The sequence below is a fragment of the Hippocampus bargibanti genome, linkage group LG03, assembly GCF_051943395.1.
Source record: "Hippocampus bargibanti isolate YZ-2025 linkage group LG03, ASM5194339v1, whole genome shotgun sequence".
In the NCBI taxonomy this organism is placed as follows: domain Eukaryota; kingdom Metazoa; phylum Chordata; class Actinopteri; order Syngnathiformes; family Syngnathidae; genus Hippocampus; species Hippocampus bargibanti.
In genome coordinates, this window is record NC_142736.1 from 33,369,559 (window position 1) to 33,388,266 (window position 18,708).

Below are 18,708 nucleotides of genomic sequence, written 5' to 3' on the forward strand. Positions count from 1 at the left end.
TAATTACCCACAGACAATTGTATCTTTTTAATGGAGGCAGGCATTAAAAATGTTAAATTAAGAGTGACGTTGGATAATACGAGTATGAGGTTTCTCACTCGAACTAATTTTGACTGCGGCGAGTTGCCGTTCGGCTCTCCGGCACGCATGCGCGATGTGTCTTCTATTGGACATCGATGTGAGGCCGCTTCGTTTTGCTCCACCGATGCGAGTGGATTTTTTTTTCGATTCGTCACAATACAAAAAAAAAACACATTTAAAATGATAACATTTTGTGTATTTAAGTTGTCATTTTGCTTCATTTTCTTTTTCGCGTCGGTAAATAGCTGCCATGCACGGCAGAGCAGTAACGATTGCAAATCGATAGGTGGAGGTAATGCTTTAATCGAGGTTAATACGGCGCACGCGGCCGGCGAAGAAGAATCTTCCCCAAAAAGAAACAGAAGGAGAAAAGAGCGGCGTGATCAACAGCGTGAACAAAATCGATCGAGGCCGAGTGGTTGTCACTCTTAGTTAGCACCCAGGTTGCGGCGTCGTTTCTTTTGTCCTTTAACGCCGTAAATCCCTCTTTATTATAAGTGTTACTTACCTCCTGGATACGTCTGCGTCAGCGCTCAGTCGTACAGGAGTGGTCCATCGATGAGAAGGTTGCCTCCTGGATAAAAACAGATTTAGTGCCGCTAAGTTAGCTTAGCTTCCAAGGAGCGAACAAAGACGCGTCGCGATTTTTTTGCCGTCGATCGTCGAGTGAAAATGTGCAAAGTGCAAATGCTGAGAGAGTTGCTGAATCGGCGACTGAGCGCGGCCGTCGACGAAATATTTGTCGTGTTCCAAAGAACGATCGCAGACTACGAGGAGGAACTTTGTCGCACAAAAGCGGAGAACGAGCGACAACGTCAACTATTGGACGCCGCTTTCAAGCCTCACTTCGGATCAAATCCAACAGGTTTGTTTCTCTGACTGAACATGTTGACTTGGGCATGTCGAAAGTCGACACGACATAAGTGACATTTCTATCCGTAATTTTTTTTTTTTTGGGGGGCAGGCGCACAAACAATGGTTGATGTTGACAAAGGGGGAGTAACAAAAAGCTCCGGCGTGGATGATATTCTTGCAGAGCAGCAGGAGCAAAGTTCCCGGGAAGAAGAGCCGGAGGACAGAAAGATCCCTTGCGTGAAAGCGGAAGAGGAAGAGGAGGAAAAAACTCTGGCAAATTTCCCATTGAGCGCCATCCGCGTGAAGAGCGAAGATGACGACAAGCCGCACTCCTCGCAGTGTCTGGACTTCGGTGGCCAAGAGAAAGCCATCGGAGCGTTTCCGCGGTCAGACAATGACGACACGGCGTCGTACTCTCCTGACGGCGACCAATCGAAAGGCGACGCTACGCGTCAGACCGACAGCAAAGACTTGAAATGCACAGATTGCAACAAAATGTTCAGTGACCACTCGACGCTGAAAAGACACCAAAGATGTCACACGGGAGAAAAACCTTTTGCCTGCTCACTTTGTGAGAAGAAATTCGCTCACGGGGCAAGTTTGGTGTCTCACACCAGAACGCACACGGGCGAGAGACCATACAAGTGCTCACTCTGCACCAAAAGTTTCCGCGACAATTCGGCACGAAAGACGCACATGAGAACGCACACCGGGGAGAAACCGTTCACCTGCCCGTTTTGCGACAAAACATTTGCTCACAAGGGCCACTCCGTATCGCACAGCAGGACGCACACCGGGGAAAAGCCGTACACCTGCTCGGTCTGCAACGCCAGTTTTCGAGTGCACTCGGTCATGATGATCCACATGCGAACGCACACCGGGGAAAAACCATTCGCCTGCTCGCTTTGCCCCAAAAGATTCACTCAAAAAGGAAGCTTGGTCATCCACACCAGAACGCACACGGGCGAGAAACCGTACACCTGCTCCATCTGCAGCAAAACATTCCGGGTTCGTTCGGCGCTGGCGATACACATGAAGACGCACACCGGGGAGAAAGTGTATGGCTGCGGCGTGTGCGAGAAAAGATTTACGTACAAGTTTCAGGTTGACAGACACAAGTGTGCGGCAGACGGTGAAGGAGCGCCGAGGAAGGCAAGACTTGTGGACCTCAGCAGCAATCGTGAATGATTGATGCATCCCCAAAAAATGTTCGGCACTGCTGGGACACACTCACTTATCGCATATTTGAGTGAAAAAAATAATATTTACCGGGGGATGAGCTTCAATAAAATGAGACAAACATTAAAACAAGTCTCTTGCCTATTTACATTCATATCAATGCTAAGTCTTACTTTAACATTTCAATGTAGGGTTTAAAATCAACCCTATGGTTTTAATAAATGGTTTTAAAACCTGTTAGATAACCTCAATTTCTTCAATGACATTCCCCTCCTCCTTTCATCGTTATTCCATTGTTTTCATTTCTTCTCGGTTGTTGCACTCGCCTTCATTTCATCCTCTTTGCCTTTTTACTTCATCCCCTTTTTTCCTTCTTCTGATAATTCCGCCGGTTCTGTCACACCTTCCAACCTGACTTTCCTCCACTCAAGTCGCTTTTCTAAAGTGGCACGTTTCCAAAAATCCGAGTTGTGCCTCACCCTGTATTGCAAAGCACTTTGGTGAATCAGTCAATACCCACTTGCACGTTTTTGGCCAAGAAGGCTTTCCGCACTCCTTCTATTGCAAACAATAAAATAGCGTTCCTGATACAAATTCAGATTCGTCTTTCCGATCGTGGAAATCACTTTGAAATGTTTGATTTGCTTAGTAATGTGTCAAATTTGCATATCGGTTCAATAAAATACTGGTCCAATCGCCGTATTTTTTCATGAATAACCTACGGGTGAACTGTAGTCTTAGTAGGACAAGTGTAACGTGTCCAAGTTTACTTGCCGTCGATATGGCGGCTCTTCTGTGGCGTTCATTTGCTAGTGCTCTTGTTGAATCGCTTTGTTGCGTAGATGACGGAGCTGTTTTCTGCTCTCTCCCGAACGCCGATTCATTTCACCATTTCATAGAAATGTTTCAACCTCATTATTTTTGGCCCTGGTGTGCACGAAATCGCCCCCGTGGAATCTGACGTTCTCTAAATGAGATCAGATAGAGAGCTGACTGTAAACAAAGAGACGCGGAAGTTAGCAAAAGACTCCGACGTCGAACTTTCTCCAAGCAAAACGTCAACCACCGGACGCTCGTTTGAAGAATCCTCCGGTTGCACGACAGAAAGTCATTAAATAATCACATGAGAACGCACAGTAAGTAGCAGTGTTTTTTTTTTTTTACTTCAAGATGGCGCCGCGAGAGTGGCTGCCTTTCCAGCAGCTCCTGTATTCTATTTTTCTACTTCTTTCTTTTCTTTCCTCTTCCTTTCATAACTTTGCTGCTGTGAAATGTAAATGTCTCCACTGCGAGACAAATAAATGTACATCCAATCCAATGTCTGGATCAAGTTTGTGCGATCGCGACATTTATTATTATTTTTTGTGACCAGCGACATTGAAAGGGCTCACTATTTCCTTTGTTTCCATGGTGATTTATAGAACACAGGAGATCGTGTGTACATCTAAATTAAATGAAGCAAGCGAAAGTGATTTGACCATGCGTGTTTTTGATTTATGCCCGCTCTGCTAAAACATGCTTTGGTGTTGTTTTCTTGTCTTTTGACGTTATTCTGATCATAATGTCAGATTGAACCCTTACTACTATGATGAGAAGGTTTCTTCAGCCGTCATCTGTACAAAAGTGAAGGTTTCGGACGTTTCGCCTCCTATCCAAGAGGCTTCGTCAGCGAACTAAAGTCTGACTGGTCGTATCGGCCCCATTTATATATATAACCCTAACCCTAACCCATTTATATATATAAATGGGGCCGATACGACCAGTCAGACTTTAGTTCGCTGACGAAGCCTCTTGGATAGGAGGCGAAACGTCCGAAACCTTCACTTTTGTACAGATGACGGCTGAAGAAACCTTCTCATCGATGGACCACTCCTGTACGACTGAGAGCTTACACAGGCCTTACTACTATGTGAACTGCGCGGCAAATATTGAGTTTGACGCCCTTGTTCTTGAATATATTTTTTCATTCATGTCGTGGTGGAATATTTGGGTGGCGCTCGTTTTGTTACCCAGGCGGGAATGGGATACAAATGAACCCTTTGGGGCGGCCCGGTAGTCGAGTGGTTAGCACGCCGGCTTCACAGTGCAGAGGTCGCCGGTTCGCGTCCCGGTCCGGCCTCCCTGTGTGGAGTTTGCATGTTCTCCCCGGACCCGCGTGGGTTTTCTCCGGGTCCTCCGGTTTCCTCCCACACTCCAAAAACCTGCACGGCTGGTGTGAGTGTGAAAGTGACTGTTGTATGTCTTTGTGTGCCCTGCGATTGGCTGCCAACCAATTCAGGGTGTCCCCCGCCTCGTGCCCGAAGACAGTTGAGATAGGCTCCAGCACCCCCAACAACCCTAATGAGGAATAAGCGGTACGGAAACTGAGATGAACCCTTTGGTATAGTTTGTCCATATCTGGTTGCCGTAGCCAACGCGTTTTACGTTCAACTTCCGCCTAACACGACCCGGATTGTTGTCAAAGTTGGTGCAATTCGCAGAATGGTTGTTTCTCCACTTCAGTCCTTAATTAATTCAAGTAAGTCAACGTAGCTAATGAGTTATTGGTGTCCTTTTAAAATGGCGTCACTCCAAAATGTCTCTTGTTTACCTTAGCGTGTTAGCCGCCCAGAAGTTAGCACCAAATGGCTAATCGCAGATCAAGTGAGTGTAAAGCGGCGTGATTGCACGGAAGTATGATTGGCAATTTTTCGCTTGTTTAAAGTACACGTTGTGAGAAGCAAAGTGCAACTGCTGGCGAGGCAAGCGAGGAACAACGTCTACACCTGGACGGACGCTCGAGTTGCGTTCTAGCAGGTTTGTTCCGACTTGCTTAACAGCTTTCGATTTGATCATTAAAGATTTTCTAAACGTCGTTTATGGTGTTGTTATGTCGGCTAGCTTCGGACCCCCCCCCCCCACTCTCAAGTTTAATGTATTTATTCATGTATTTACATTCTAATCAAATATATGTTAAAGTCAACTATTCCTTCATTTGACGAATACGTGCAACACTATCATTTGGAAAAGAAAGCATTTCAGCGAGACACACACACAACACACATCATTGTTTATTTATTTGGGTTATTTTTGTTTGTTTGTTTTTGACCTCAAGATGGCGCCGCGAGAGTGGTTGCCTTTCTCCACTGAGACAAATAAATCTCATATGAATAGAATCTAATCTGATCTATTGCAATCTAATCTAATCTAATCTATCACCACCACGGGGTGAATTAAATCAATTTCTGTGTAATAGCTATCGATCAAAGGCATCATAGTGGGCAAGTGGTTAGTTTGTTTGCCCCGTCGAATGACACATTGCTTTGTTTCTAGCACACAAAATTATTTAACATTTCTTTTGGCATCATGACAACATGTTTCATTCACTTAAGCAAAATATAACCATCACTGTTAACCTTGACATTTGGCTGCCTTTCCAGCAGTCCCTGTATTTTGTTTTTCTACTTATTTCTTTCCTTTCAGAATCAGAATCATCTTTATTGCCAAGTATGTAGAACACACAAGGAATTTGTTTTTTGGTAGAACACGCTGCACGACTATCATCGTCAAAAAAATTGCAAAGAGACACTAGACACTTCTATTTGGGTCACTGTTTAAAAAGTTAATGGCGACAGGGCAAGAAGCTGTTTAAATGTCTGCTGGATTTCACGACTTTGCTGCTGTGAAATGTCAATGTCTCCACTGCGAGCCTCATAAAAACGAATGTCATGTCATGTAATTTGCAGCCACGCGGGCAATGGCTGATGTCCCCCATGTCAAAGAGGAAGAGGAGCCGCAGGGCATCAATGAGGCGGCCGGACAGCCGCTTCAAGGGCTCCACTTTCCGGTGATTCGTGTCATCGTGAAGGGTGAAGACCACGAGGACAAAGGTCAAGGGGAGGACAATCGTAGGACGGGACCTCCGAGAATGACAACAGAAGAGCACGTCGGAGGATCCCCAGCAGACAACCGCCTCACTCCACGATTCCGTCGCGACGAGGCAGCGTCGCGCTATCCCGACACTGACGATGAACACGCTAAGGGGGGCGTGAAGCAACCCTTCAAATGTTCTCAGTGTGACAAAGCCTTCGACCACAAAACGAACCTTAAAAGACACATGAGATATCACACGGGGGAAAAAGCCTTTGTCTGCTCATTCTGCGGCCGAGCCTTCTACGAGAAGGCCCATTTGAGCACGCACACGAGAAGGCACACTGGCGAAAAGCCCTTTTCGTGCTCCACCTGCCCAAAAATATTCTGCGACCGCTCGGCGTGGGTGGTTCACCAGCGAACGCACATCGGCGAGAAACCGTTTACCTGCTCCGTTTGTGGCAAAAGTTTCCCGCGCAGGGAAAATCTCAGGACCCACACGAGAACGCACACGGGAGAAAAGCCTTTCGCCTGCGCCGTGTGTCAAAGCAGTTTTAGCGTCCGCTCCACGCTGGTTCAACACATGAGGACGCACACTGGCGAGAAACCTTTTGCCTGCTCCCATTGTGGCACCACATTCTCTCAAAAGACACACTTAAGAAATCACATGAGGACCCATACTGGGGAAAAGCCCTTTACGTGCCCGTTTTGCCATAAACGTTTCTCTGTTAAGGGAAGTATGAGAACGCACGTCAGAACACACACTGGAGGGATTGGCTCCAAGTCTCAAATATGTGTGATTGACAAGTGATCTGATCCTTCAGATAAGATAACAAGATTACCTTTCCTGGTCTCACAATGGAGAAATTCATAGTTTCTCTTCAGTCATCCCTGTTCGTTCCCATTGAACACGATCCAGATCAAATGTATACAGGTAACATCCGACTTACGACCAGCCGTACTTACGACCATGACCTTCAGACCCTATTTTTTAAAATTCTAATTCTACGCCTGTTGCCGCAACGCGCTAGCAGGCCGGCAACACATAGGACAATTTTGGACAGCCAGCCAGCATCTCAGTCTCGCACAGCAATCGACCGTGTGTTGGCACCAGGGGTTTTCGCCTCCAGTTTTAGGGGTTTTAGCCCACCAGTCATTTAGCCTCAGAGTCTCTATTCAACATTTTGAATGGATTTCGATTTACGACCGTTTGGTCGGAACAGAACTCGGTCGTGAGTCAGATGTTACCTATTCTATATACTTTACACTGTCATATTAAAATACAGAGAGGAACATACACAATAAGGTCAAACCTTGTTTTTTGACCTTAATCCTTCCAGAATCCTGTTTGAAAACTGATTTGGCCGCAAGTTATTTCATGCAAATTTGAATGGCTCTGAAACAGAGATGCTTTTTGCTTATGAGACGAAGTCAGTCATGTTGTCAAAGGACCCAGTGGGAATTGAACTCGCAACCCCTGGTTTACTAGACCAGTGGTCTCACCACTGAGCTATGAGGACTTATCTCGAACTTGGCTATTAGCAATGTTGTTAATAAGCTAACAAAAGTAGTGTCATGGAAGACGGAAAAGCCAAGTCCATGAATTGGAAAAGGAAATAGCCTCCACTTTTGAATGGCTCTGATAAGAATAGAGCTTCTTTTTGCTTCGGAGACAAAGTCAGTCAGGTGGTCAAAGGCCCCAGTGAGAATTGAACTCACGACCCCTGGTTTACAAGACCAGTGCTCTAACCACTGAGCTATGAGGCCTTAGCTGCAACAATGGCTATTAGCGATGAAAGTGTTTTTTCAGCCGTCATCTGTACTTTTTTGAAGGTGTCGGACGTTTCGCTTCTTATCCAAGAAAATTCGTCAGCAAACTAAAGTCTTACTGGTAGTTTGGCCCTATACATGTCCCTATTGTCCAGACATGGCGGTGCCGGACTCTGCTATGATAGGTCCCTGCTCTCAGGTTGGGGGGAGCAGAGGACTACCCACTGCAGCTGCTCCACTGATAGTTCCTGTCGTTCTAACTAACGACTGGCCTGATTGCCCCATTTCGACCGGTATCACCTCAATTTCATAAAGCAACTAAATCCTTCATGAAACCGGTTTGCTGGGGTGAGGTTCAATGTGGATCGTTCATACAATAGCCTGCTTAGGCAACATAGGATTAGTAATACTGATGAGTACCGACGAATGGCTAGTAGCATTTTTGATAAAAAGCTAACAAAAGTGGTGCCATGAAAGACTGTGAAAAGCCAAGTCCATTACTTGTATTCGAAAAAGAGCTACCGTACACATTTGAATGGCTGTGAAAAGTACCTAGAAATTTCTTTTTGCTTCTGAGTCAGTCATGTTGTCGAAGGCCCCTGTGACAATTGAACTCGCGACCCCTGGTTTACGAGACCAATGCTCTAACCTCTGAAGACTTTTGTGCTACTTGTCGATTAGCAATTTTGCTTATAAGCTAGTAGTGCCATGAACGATTGGAAAAAGCCAAGTCAATTACTTGCAGTCAAAAAATACATTAAAAGTGATTTTCCACACATGTGAAAAGAATATAGAGATGCTTTTGGCTGTGAGAAGAAGGAAGTAATGTGGGTCAAGGCCCCACTGAGAACTGAACTCACGACCACTAGTTTACAAGACCAGTGCTCTAAACACTAAGCTATTGGATTGCATTTTGGATTTGGATTTGCTTTTATTAGTCTCTCAGTGGAGAAATTTACATTTCACAGCAGCAAAGTGATGAAAGGAAAGAAAGTAGAAAAACAAAATAGATGAACTATGAGGTCTTATATGATTCCAGCCATGAGTATTTTTGTTAATAAACTAACAAACATGGTGACATAAAAAAAAACTGGAAAAAGGCAAGTGCATTACTTGCAGTCGAAAAATACCTAAAGAAGTGATTCCCTCCAGATTTGATTCTTTTCTGAAAAGTACAGCAAGTTGCCTTTGGCTTATGAGATCCAAGCAATGTCCTCGAGTGCGAGAATTGAACGCTCAACCCCTGGTTTACAAGGCCGGTGCTCGAACCACTGAGCTATGAGGACCGCACGCCATTAGCATTTTTGTTTATAAGCTAACAAACGTTGTGACCTGAAGGATTGAAAAAAGCCAATTAAAGCACTTCCAGTCGAAAAAGAAATTCAAAGATAATTTCTGCACCTTTAAATGTCTCTGACAAGTACACAGACTTATTATTCAGTCCCAAGATAAACTGAGTGCTAATGAGAAAAGGCCACCCTGAGAATTGAACTCACAACCCCTGGTTCACAAGACCAGTGCTCCAACCACTAAGCTATGAGGTCCTACGGTGAATGTCTCTGTCTTTTTCTTGTCATATTACTTGTTATTTAGTTTTTTTTAACTTTTAACTAGCCAGCGTTGTAGCTGGCTAGCTATCTATTGGCTTACTAGCAAGCTTTCTATCTATTTGTCTTACTATTCTATTTGAGTTACTTCCGGGTTGAGTGAACGCTGGCGCACGTGGCTGTCGCTGCCCAACTGCAGAAAAAGTGATCCTGTGACCTTGAGAGTTTTGAAAGGCGCTTAGAAATGAAACGTATTATTAGTAACAAGGGAGGGGGCCGGGGGGTTGCTAGCCCTTCCGGGGCGTTAAATGACGGGATGCCTTTCTTGTCCATTTTGAGCCGCTCACATCCTTTGAAATGTTTCTGACATGAAGAGAAAGAACCGACTTGACACAGCAAGTGCAAGTGGGATTGACATTTGTCCAAAATCAAAAGACTCAAGTTCGTCGGGGTTTGTGGTTGCCGCGCCAAATACACACAGCGAGCCATTCGCACTGCACGTCAACAACTTGAGCCATTGAGGAAACTGTCATTTGCAACACTGACCCGGGGCCATTTTAGCCTTCGGTGTCTTGCCCAGACGCTCGCCAACTATCCTTAACTTGAGCTAAAAAAAGTCCAGCGGAACCTGTGGGCGAGGCGAGGCGAGGCGAGGCGACGTGGCGGTGGCTAATAGTTGGTCTGAGACCAAAGCAAGATGTCATCGCCCCAGGCAGGACGGGACGGGACGGGACAGACTACGAAGCAAAGTGCCACAGTGGGGTTTGCGGGAAAGCATTTTGTCACAGCCTGCTTGGTGGTAGAAAGACTTTTATTTGCTATCTTCCTCCCCCTCCCTTTTCTCTGCTCCATCCACTTCCTGGTTCGCTCCATCCACTTCCTGGTTTGCTCCATCCACTTCCTGGTTGGCTGCATCCACTTCCTGGTTTTCCGCCACCTTCACAGAGAGAAGCTCCTCCCCTTTCGTCGGCGATGTCATGGTGATGACCAACGAGTCAGCCGTGGGCAAAGGAGAGGGCTGAGCCTGCAATGACCACAATCATCAGAGGCGCCATGTACAAACCCTTGTGTCGATTTCTAGGCTGCTAGCTAAACAATCGGCTCGCTGCTTCGCTCCCTGAAGGCTGCCGGTCGCCTGTAAAAAGTCCTCCCCCGATTCACTCTTGGGAAGGGCGAGACGGCTCGTAAAGTGACAAGCAACAGCATGTGCAATCATTCAGCCGTTCCTCAGAAGCAGAGGCAAGGATCTCTCTTATCCGCAACCCAAAGATGAGCTCCGATTCCCACCGTGTAGCGAGGCTGTCCGTAGCTCTTCTTGAGTTTGGCCAAGGTTCCCGCCAGTCGCGCCTCCGCCGTCACCTCCATGGCTGCCTTGAACATTTGGGGTGTGTCAGGTCGTACCGGAATGACCTGGGGCGGGTCTTTTCCGCCTCCCTTTTCCTGCGGCTTCTTGTTGTCCTTTGTCAGCATGGTCCTGGAGGACAACACGGAAGGTAGGCGATGGACGTCAAGGCCGGGCCAACCGCCAACAGGTCTTTCTGGCTTACTTGGCCTTCTTGCGTAGAAGTTTCTGGGATTCTGGATAGTGAACCAGGATTTCCGCCAGGTCCTTTTTGTCCAGGATGAACAGGTTGGCGAATCCGTGCGCCTTCACATTGGCAGTGCGCCGGTTCCCTCCACCACCTGCCAACAAACTGACCGATGCGAGAGCACAAGGTTGAGTCCTCGACTTGTCTTTGACAGTCTGCCTGGACTTAGTATCCACATCCGTGTCAATTTCTACTTCCCGTCTATGTCTACTTTGAGTGGCTCTTTTTGTCCATCAATGTCAGGGGGGACTCCAACTTGCATACGTCAGCAATCAGATTGCAGTTGAGTCTTGGTGTGCTCGTGGGGACGACTGACCTGATCTCGCCAAACACTGAACCTGCTCCGATTGTGACGAAAACCGTCCGGAGGTCTGGACCGCCCACCACTTGGACCTCACCCTGCTTGATGATGTACATTTCCCTGCCAATCTCACCCTGCGTCACAGGAACGCATGTTAAACATAACAACACAAAGACGCACTCCCACACACATTCAATCCAAAGCCGAGAAAAGCAGCAGTGGACACTGACCTTCCTACACACAAAGTCTCCTGGGAGGTAGACGACGGATTTGAGTCTTGTCAGCATGTCAAACACCATCTGACGATCACAACCCTGACATGCACGCAGGAAAGTTTGATCGATGCTTGCTGTCTACACGTGCGAGCAAGCCGCTAACCTGGAAGAGTGCCACTTTACTGACAATGGAGTAGTTGACATCCACGGCGATGTCCAGCCTCATCTTGGCAGGAAGCTGCAACAGCAACTCTTGCTCATCTGCGCACATACACACGAGACCCAAAGGCATACAAAGACCACCGGATGTACAAACTTCCCACGTGTTCCAAATGAGTAGGGTTGTGTTACCCAGCATGCCTTGGCTCTTCCACGTGTAGTCATACCAGGTCTTGATACGGTTGCGGACGGCCTTGGGAATGTCATACGAGTTCATGTATTTGGCCGTGCCATCTACGCAGGCCCGGTAGTAGTTGTCGCCGGCCGTGGCCGCCCCGACCACGTCCCTCATCTGGAAGACACGGTCAAGGTCCTGAGTTAGGGACGCAAGGGGTACGCACGGGTCCGGCGGCGTTGCCGGGGGATCCTCGGCGATGACCCACTTGTCCGATCATGATGGAGAAAGCAAAGACGCCCACAAAATAGTTGATCAGTTGGAAGCAGATCTCGAAGACAGTGGTCGGGTCGGGAAGCCCGCCAATGGTGATCAACGTCTTCACCGCAAAGTAGTAACAGCGGATGTAACTGCGCACAGAAGGAAGCAAGGTAAGGCAGCTCTATTTGTGCCGCGCAATTTACCTACGGGCCTTTCCAAACAGAATAGTAAACGGCATTCAGAAGCAAAGCACACGAAGAAAGAAGTATCTTACCAAAATTGCAGAAAGGCCAAGATCCATGCTGTCACAATAAATGCTAACAGGCTAACTTCCAACAGCACATGTGTGGAGGTCAAACGACACGCAAACACGCAAGGGTGGTTCATCTGCTTACGCGTTGCCGTTGCCGTCGTAGACCCACTTGGTGGTACCCAAGCCTTGGTAGTCGGAGCCCCAATAGAACAGGCATGCGTTGATGTGCAGAGAGTACAGCAGGTAGGTGGAGGTCCGGATCACCCTGACACAAAAGTCCCACTTGGGTCCATCTCCCAGACGCCAAAAGTCACTTGGTTTACCTATAGATGTACGCCTTGTTCATCACTGCCTCCATTCTGTCGTTGAACTCGAAGAAAACGTGATACTGAGAGAGACGGACGGGTCTCACGTTAATCGCGTCAGTTTCCAGTTAGCCCGGGACATGACATGCAAAGCTCAGGAAAAAAAATCGAATCAATTCACCACCTTGAGCAGACGAGGGAATCGTAGCAGAGACGTGACTCCCGACCAGTAGTAGAGGACTTCCATGGGGAAGAGACTGATGACATCCATCTGAAGAGGACAGCAAACCACAAACCCTGATGGGGTCTTCGACTGACTCGCCATGAGGACTGCACTGGTTCGAAACTAGTTCAAGTGCATCTTTGGGATGTTCGCCCGGCTGTTTCCACAAGGGATGTCGATTGGCACTTACCTGGGCCTCCAGTGGGGCCTAGTTCGCCTCTAATATTTCTGGAGACGTGTTTTCTAGAGTGACTGTAGCTGATCACTTGAATGACTCTCAACGATGAGATCAATCCTGAAGCGTTTCCGTCTTGCCTCTAGAATTCCTCAATTTGTACTTGACCGGTTCCAAAATAGTTGGAGAACATACCTTGAACCTGTAGGTGGTCATGTAGTTTTCTTGCATGGCTTTTTTATCACACTGAAAGGGAACACCACATATGTGGTAAGAGGTGGAAGAAGGCCACACGGGAAGAGGATGAGACAAAAAGAAAAGACGCAAGTTGTCAACTTGCGTCTTTGCTCTCTGACCACGATGTCTCCCCTGCGGACAAACTGCAGGCGGGGCTGGAAGACCAGGATGTCCACGATGTAAATGAGGTCACAGGTGTAGTCGACCAGAAGCCACAGGTGGAGGTTTTCCGAGGTCTGGTAGGGAAAGGCCCAGCGGATGGGTATCAACCAAACATTCCAGTTCCAGGCTGCAACCACCAAGAACAGCCACAGCACGTAGACCAGGTCTGCGGGCCCACACAGCAACTTGTCTCAGAAGGATTTGGACTCACACGTCATTGTCCATGCTAATGGGCAATGACGTGTCAACCTCGCCCTCCTCCAACACCCCCAATTCAAATGACAGGAGCCCTAGATGACCATCTTCTTTCAATGTCACTCAGCGCGCTTCATACGAACCGGTGAACGGGTCGATGCTGGAAGGAAACCGGAACTCCACGACGGCTCGGATCCATTGGGGCACGGTAAGACGTTTGGGAATGTTCACCGCGTGTCCCAGAAGATGAAAGAGTCCAACGGCCTCTTCCTCTGCCTTTCCGAAGGCGGGTCCTTCTGCGTGGTCTTCTCCAGGAGGTTCTGGGGGTGGAGGAGCTTTTCCAGAAGCACAATTCACACGACGACGGTCAAACCCCGGGAGGTCCAAAAGTGGCCCATCGTAGTGAGCGTCGGACGATTCATACTTACAGGCGGCAGGACTTTCCTGCTCCTCCGACTCGTCTGGATCGACCAGGCGGTCTTTGTGGCGTTCCGTACGGTCTTTAAAGAGCCGGACTAGCTGACCAAGACGGTCCTGGACCACCACGCTGCCGACGCTAGCTGCCGACGCCGGACGGACGCTGGCAAATAACAAACGGGACGTGAGCAAAGGCGGGCGGTCCACAGACGCTTCTACTCACTCTGCAGTCAAGAGGTCCCCTTGACTGGACCGGGACTTGAGTCCTATCTTCACCGACTCATCTTTGTCCTCTTGGTCGGAAAGATCGGCGATCCCGCTAGGACAAGATCACCGCAGAGAGGTTGACATGAGATGGCTATTGCTTTCTATAGTCCATGATTGAATACAGTATTTGGCAAACAGTGAGAATTGCCCTTTCCATTTAGATTTTCCTCTGTACATGTGATGATTTATGCCTCAAATATGAGCATTCACTCTCATATTTGAATTCAGGGCCTCCTTCTATGTTGTCATGGCAGACGTCTCCATGTGACAAATGGTCCTAACTTGACATCGGCTAGCTAGTTAGCTGGCTGTCTGTTGGCTATCTGAAACTGATCCAGTGACTGTAAAGTGGCCTTGAGAGTTTTGAAATGTGCTTACAAATGAAATGTATGATGATGATGATGATGATGATTATTATTATTATTATTATTATTATTATTATTATTATTATTACGTCTGTGTAAGCGCTCTGTCGTACACACATCTGTACTTCTTTGAATAATAATAATAATAATAATAATAATAATAATAATAATAATAATAATAATAATTATTATTATTATTATTATTATTATTATTATTATTATTATTATTATTATCTGCTGATGAATAGGCCCCGAGAGTCCAGTTCCTTTTTGTGATCTGGAAGAAATGACGAGAAAGTGGACATGATACTCAGAGGTGCACATAGGTCAATTGCCGCGCTTTTGTGCATGACAACAATGCGATTTATGGATGAGAAGGTTTCTTCAGCCGTCATCTGTACTTCTTCGAAGTTGTCGGACGTTTCGCTTCTTATCCAAGAAGTTTCATCAGCGAACTAAATGCTTTTTTTAAGCTGGTAGTTTTGGCCCTATATATATTCCGACTGTCCAGAGGTTGCGGTGCCAGACCTCTGCTATGATAGGTCCCTGCTCTCAGGTTGGGGGGAGCAGAGGATTATTCCCTGAGGCTACACTGATTACTTCTATTGTCCTGACTGATTCCTTCTATTGTCCTGCTTGATTATGGGGTCTATGGGGTAAGGAGGAATTTTGTGTTGCCAAAGGACTCGTAGTTTTTCAGAAACCCCTGCAATGTAAGTACTGCTACTCCTCTCCATTTTGTATCTTCAGAATGTTTTTGGTTTCATTCGCGATTCTTTTCTTTTGACATTTGTTAAATGACCACTGAGGGTACCCACAGTTAGTGAGTGCTCTCTTGACATGTTTTGACCTCTTTTCTCTACCTTCAACGCTTGTCGCTATTAGTTTAGCCCTATGCTGGAGGGTTCTGATAACTCCTAGTTTGTGTTGTAAAGGGTGGTTAGAGTCAAAAAGTAAGTATTGGTCAGTGTGCGTAGCCTTCCTAAAGACTTCACTCTGTCCTGTTTTATAATTACTTTACAATCCAAAAAGGCTAGCCTTTCTTGATATATTCGCTGACGAAGCCTCTTGGATAAGAAGCGAAACGTCCGACACCTAGAAAGAAGTACAGATGACGGCTGAAGAAACCTTCTCATCGATGGACCACTCCTGTACGACTGAGAGCTTACACAAACGTTTTGCACCTCAACATGGAACATGTTTCATATTTGGCGGGACAGGAAGTGAACTTACTCGGGCTGGTGATCCATGTCCTCCTCCAGGATGTTTGGAAGTCTGCCGGGGGACAAAAAAAGATGAAGCTTCCACCGGCGCCCGTCCCGGCTAAGAGGCCACTCACGGCTGCGTGACGGACTCGTGCAGAGGTTGGATGACCAAGGGGGCGGAGTGTTCCAGCTGCAGCTGCCGAACGGCTTCCTGCGCCGCCTCCCGGGCCGCGTCCTCCGCCACCCGGGCCGCCTCCAAGCGCCGTTGTCGCAGCCTGCTTGCGGCGGACGCATTTCACGACGGATGAGGTTTGAAAGGACGGCGGGAAGGAAGCGCACTGGCCGGCCGGTGCCCACCTTTCGTCCACGTGAGCCAGAAGCACCTGGCCGGCATCCTTCTGGATGTTCTCCGTCGGCGCAGTCCCGCATCCAACTTCAATCTGTAACGCGGCGTGCGTGTCATGGCTGTGCGAGGCTTTGAAGAGGGGGATTACTTGGACTAAGCCCTCACCGAAAATGCATCGTCGGCAATGATGTCATTGCGCGCCGAAGCCGAGGACACCGCCGGCGCGGTGCCTGCCTGCTGGCAGGCGGGCCTAGGCAACATGCGCTCCAAGCTGCCGACAAGCCATCCCATAGGACTGCCGAGAGGGAGGAGATAAGGTCAGATAAGATAAGAAAGCCTGTCATCGTCCCACAATGGGGAGATTTGCAATCGACAGCAGCAAAACTGAAAACGGGGGGAAAACAAAGTACTGCAAGGATAAAAAAAGACTGAACTGTACAACTGCACAAAGTGTTTGAGACAAAAGAACTGTACATAGTCCAAAAGTGTTAAATATGCACTCTAGATCACAGGTGCCAAAGTCAAGGCCTGGGGGCTAAATCTAGCCGCCACATCATTTAGTTCGGCCCACCAAAGCAAATCAAATTGGCGCAAGCGAACGAGGGAGCGAGCGAACGAGCTAGCGAGTGAACGAGCTAGCTAGCGAACGAGATAGCTAGCGGTCTTTCTATTCAGCTCGCTGGCTAATCCCTTACATCACAGTCCAAGTCGGTGGCTGTGCTATTTCCACTGTATGGGTGGTGCAAGGCCCGGTTTGCACGTGTGTTTTTTGAGCAGCCTGCCAGCAGTCGGTCGAAAGGGGCGGCGGTATCTCCCCTTCTTGCAGGGCGGGTCGAACAGTCTCTGGCGGAAGGAGCTGTTCAGTGCTGTCAGGGGGGGCCGAAGACAGTGGGAGGGGCCGTCCCTCATAGCTTTTAGTTTAGCTAGCCTATAGCGACGGCATCACAGAGTGGGCCCACGCGGCCCTGCCACATCTCCGAAGGCGGCGGTGGCCAAGCGAAAGGCTCACCCCGGCGGCCGCTAACGGAAGTGACCGTGGCCTCTCTCGACTACGTGTAATCGGCAGTAAAGTTGATCGCCACCTGCTCTCTGACGAGGATGCCGCCGCCTCTTGTTTGGACTGGTCCCGGGTGCTCGCTCGGGTCTCCTGGAACAGAAGGAAAAAGTGGAAGCGAATGAGCCATCCGCCACACGTTATGCACTTGCACAGCACGTCTGACCGTCAGAGGTTGTGGCTTCTTCGCAGCGTCGGGTTCTTGGGGTCGGCAGGTTTCGGGGGGGCGCGGAACCATTTGTAGAACCCAGCTCATCATCTTCAAGATTTTGACTGCGAAAAGGGGAACGTGGACACGGTGACAGTTTTGCTTCGCGGCCTTTTTCTTTTCTTTTCAACAAGGTCAAGGTCAAGGGGGTACCGCCAGTCATTTATGGTCATTTCCTCGATGCAGCTCATCTTTGGAATGAACCAGTGAATGCATGCGTGACAGAGTGAGTGAGTGACAAGTTGGATGAATGTCGCTGACAATGGCGACGGCCTTTCCGCAACAGCGCGGCGAACCAAATGGAAATATGCTCTCCGTTTTGATGGACGGCTTTAGCTGCTAATCTGGTTACACTTTGGATTTTCCCTCTTCATAAATAAGCCGTCTGAGCCTCACAACCAACTTTGCCCCAAGAAGAAGTTTCAAGTGTTCCGGCGCTACGACAAGCGTATTTTAGCATGAAACGTTGGCTTTCCGCTCCGGTTGGGCCGTCCGCACGCGGCGGATTGCGCCAACGGTGAACAAAACCGCCCAGAGATGCGCCAGACGCCGTGACGCCGCCATCCGGGGCACGTCGATGCGCTGCGACCGCCGCCGGCCAAAATGCCGCCTAGTCGAAAAAGACTCTCCGGTCTGAAAAGAATCCGTTTTCAAGAAGTCAAGACCAGGCGCGGTTCCTCTGACCTGATGGATGGAGCCGTCCTCTCTTCTCACCTCCAGAACTGAGCCGGGAGCCAGAACCACAACCACAGAGTGGATGTCGCCCACGTGAAGGGATGCCGAGTGCGAGCGCCAGCGTTTATGTAGAGGGGGCGCCTAAGCCGATTATGGCGCCCTCCAATCGGGCCTCCAATCGTCCAATGACGTTTGGACGTGTCCAGAGGAGAGAAAGAAGGATGACGAGCCTTCAAGTGGCAGGCAAGAGACCCAAAGGAAGACCAAAGAGGAGCTTTATGGAGGAGGTGAAACAGGACATGAAGGGAGCTGGCGTGAGGGAAGACCATGTGCAAAACAGGCTTCCATTAGATGAGATTAGCCTTTATTTGCCTCATATTGGAGACGTTTCAAAGCCGCAAAGTTCTCCAAGGAAGAGGAAAGGAAAGGAGAAGTAGGAAAATAAAATAAAGAAGCTGCGGCGCCATTTTCAAGTCAAAATACCAAAGATGGAGGACACCGATTCGCTGTGTAGAAAAACCCAATGAAGAAGAAGTCCTCAAAAAAGGGGCTTGGACTTGCTGGATCCGCCAGAGCCGTTGCGCTCATCATGAGCCGCGCCAGCAGGTAGGGCGTGAAGTCACAAAGTCCAAGTCACACG

At 48.3% G+C, this 18,708-nt stretch overlaps 3 protein-coding genes and 1 non-coding gene across 10 annotated transcripts; 2 read left to right on the plus strand and 2 right to left on the minus strand.

Moving 5' to 3' along the window:
* The first annotated feature begins 649 nt into the window (after positions 1 to 649).
* Positions 650 to 2,811, plus strand: LOC148901011 (uncharacterized). 2 transcript variants are annotated; one of them, XM_088993150.1, is made up of 2 exons: positions 650 to 946; positions 1,046 to 2,811. In XM_088993150.1, exons 1-2 carry the CDS (start codon positions 754 to 756, stop codon positions 2,122 to 2,124), a joined length of 1,272 nt encoding a protein of 423 aa, XP_088849276.1. In that variant the 5' UTR covers positions 650 to 753; the 3' UTR covers positions 2,125 to 2,811. The 2 variants fall into 2 exon arrangements, with proteins under 2 accessions (XP_088849276.1, XP_088849277.1); XM_088993151.1 differs by having other exon boundaries at positions 1,118 to 2,811.
* Positions 2,812 to 2,928: 117 nt separating this feature from the next.
* On the plus strand, positions 2,929 to 15,964 carry LOC148901012 (uncharacterized). 4 transcript variants are annotated; one of them, XM_088993164.1, is made up of 4 exons: positions 4,525 to 4,633; positions 4,820 to 4,911; positions 5,841 to 6,898; positions 15,843 to 15,964. In XM_088993164.1, the coding sequence occupies exon 3, from the start codon at positions 5,852 to 5,854 to the stop codon at positions 6,773 to 6,775; it is 924 nt and encodes a 307-aa protein (XP_088849290.1). In that variant the 5' UTR covers positions 4,525 to 4,633; positions 4,820 to 4,911; positions 5,841 to 5,851; the 3' UTR covers positions 6,776 to 6,898; positions 15,843 to 15,964. The 4 variants fall into 4 exon arrangements, with proteins under 4 accessions (XP_088849287.1, XP_088849290.1, XP_088849286.1 ...); XM_088993161.1 differs by lacking the exons at positions 4,525 to 4,633; positions 4,820 to 4,911 and adding an exon at positions 2,929 to 3,251; XM_088993160.1 differs by lacking the exon at positions 4,820 to 4,911 and having other exon boundaries at positions 4,547 to 4,633.
* Positions 7,659 to 7,731, minus strand: trnat-ugu (transfer RNA threonine (anticodon UGU)). The gene has a single exon. It is a non-coding gene; the product is annotated as a tRNA-Thr (tRNA).
* LOC148901014 (cyclic nucleotide-gated channel beta-3-like) lies at positions 9,323 to 18,703 on the minus strand. 3 transcript variants are annotated; one of them, XM_088993148.1, is made up of 22 exons: positions 17,352 to 18,703; positions 17,214 to 17,278; positions 16,297 to 16,426; positions 16,143 to 16,225; positions 15,920 to 16,060; positions 15,814 to 15,855; positions 14,172 to 14,267; positions 13,960 to 14,111; positions 13,675 to 13,866; positions 13,294 to 13,502; positions 13,133 to 13,183; positions 12,724 to 12,810; positions 12,558 to 12,622; positions 12,377 to 12,499; positions 11,989 to 12,130; positions 11,738 to 11,897; positions 11,574 to 11,647; positions 11,402 to 11,485; positions 11,187 to 11,305; positions 10,829 to 10,975; positions 10,569 to 10,755; positions 9,323 to 10,305 (listed from the first exon to the last, which is right to left on the minus strand). In XM_088993148.1, the coding sequence occupies exons 1-22, from the start codon at positions 17,442 to 17,444 to the stop codon at positions 10,093 to 10,095; spliced, it is 2,655 nt and encodes an 884-aa protein (XP_088849274.1). In that variant the 5' UTR covers positions 17,445 to 18,703; the 3' UTR covers positions 9,323 to 10,092. The 3 variants fall into 3 exon arrangements, 2 of the variants coding, with proteins under 2 accessions (XP_088849274.1, XP_088849273.1); XM_088993147.1 differs by having other exon boundaries at positions 11,550 to 11,647; XR_016114580.1 differs by lacking the exon at positions 9,323 to 10,305 and having other exon boundaries at positions 10,615 to 10,755; positions 11,402 to 11,421; positions 11,550 to 11,647.
* Between the last annotated feature and the right edge of the window lie 5 nt (positions 18,704 to 18,708).

What these genes read in the sequence shown, in the direction of transcription:
- LOC148901011 (XM_088993150.1), top strand. Translation starts at nt 754, where the DNA reads ATGTGCAAAGTGCAAATGCTGAGAGAGTTGCTGAATCGGCGACTGAGC. An exon ending in CTTCGGATCAAATCCAACAG is followed by an intron (nt 947 to 1,045) that starts GTTTGTTTCTCT and finishes TTTGGGGGGCAG; the next exon opens with GCGCACAAACAATGGTTGAT.
- LOC148901012 (XM_088993160.1), top strand. Translation starts at nt 4,597, where the DNA reads ATGGTTGTTTCTCCACTTCAGTCCTTAATTAATTCAA. An exon ending in TCAGTCCTTAATTAATTCAA is followed by an intron (nt 4,634 to 5,840) that starts GTAAGTCAACGT and finishes TGTAATTTGCAG; the next exon opens with CCACGCGGGCAATGGCTGAT.
- LOC148901014 (XM_088993147.1), bottom strand. Translation starts at nt 17,444, where the DNA reads ATGATGAGCTGGGTTCTACAAATGGTTCCGCGCCCCCCCGAAACCTGC. An exon ending in CAGCATCGACCCGTTCACCG is followed by an intron (nt 13,503 to 13,674) that starts GTTCGTATGAAG and finishes GTGGGCCCGCAG; the next exon opens with ACCTGGTCTACGTGCTGTGG. An exon ending in GTAAAGTGGCACTCTTCCAG is followed by an intron (nt 11,486 to 11,549) that starts GTTAGCGGCTTG and finishes CGTGCATGTCAG; the next exon opens with GGTTGTGATCGTCAGATGGT.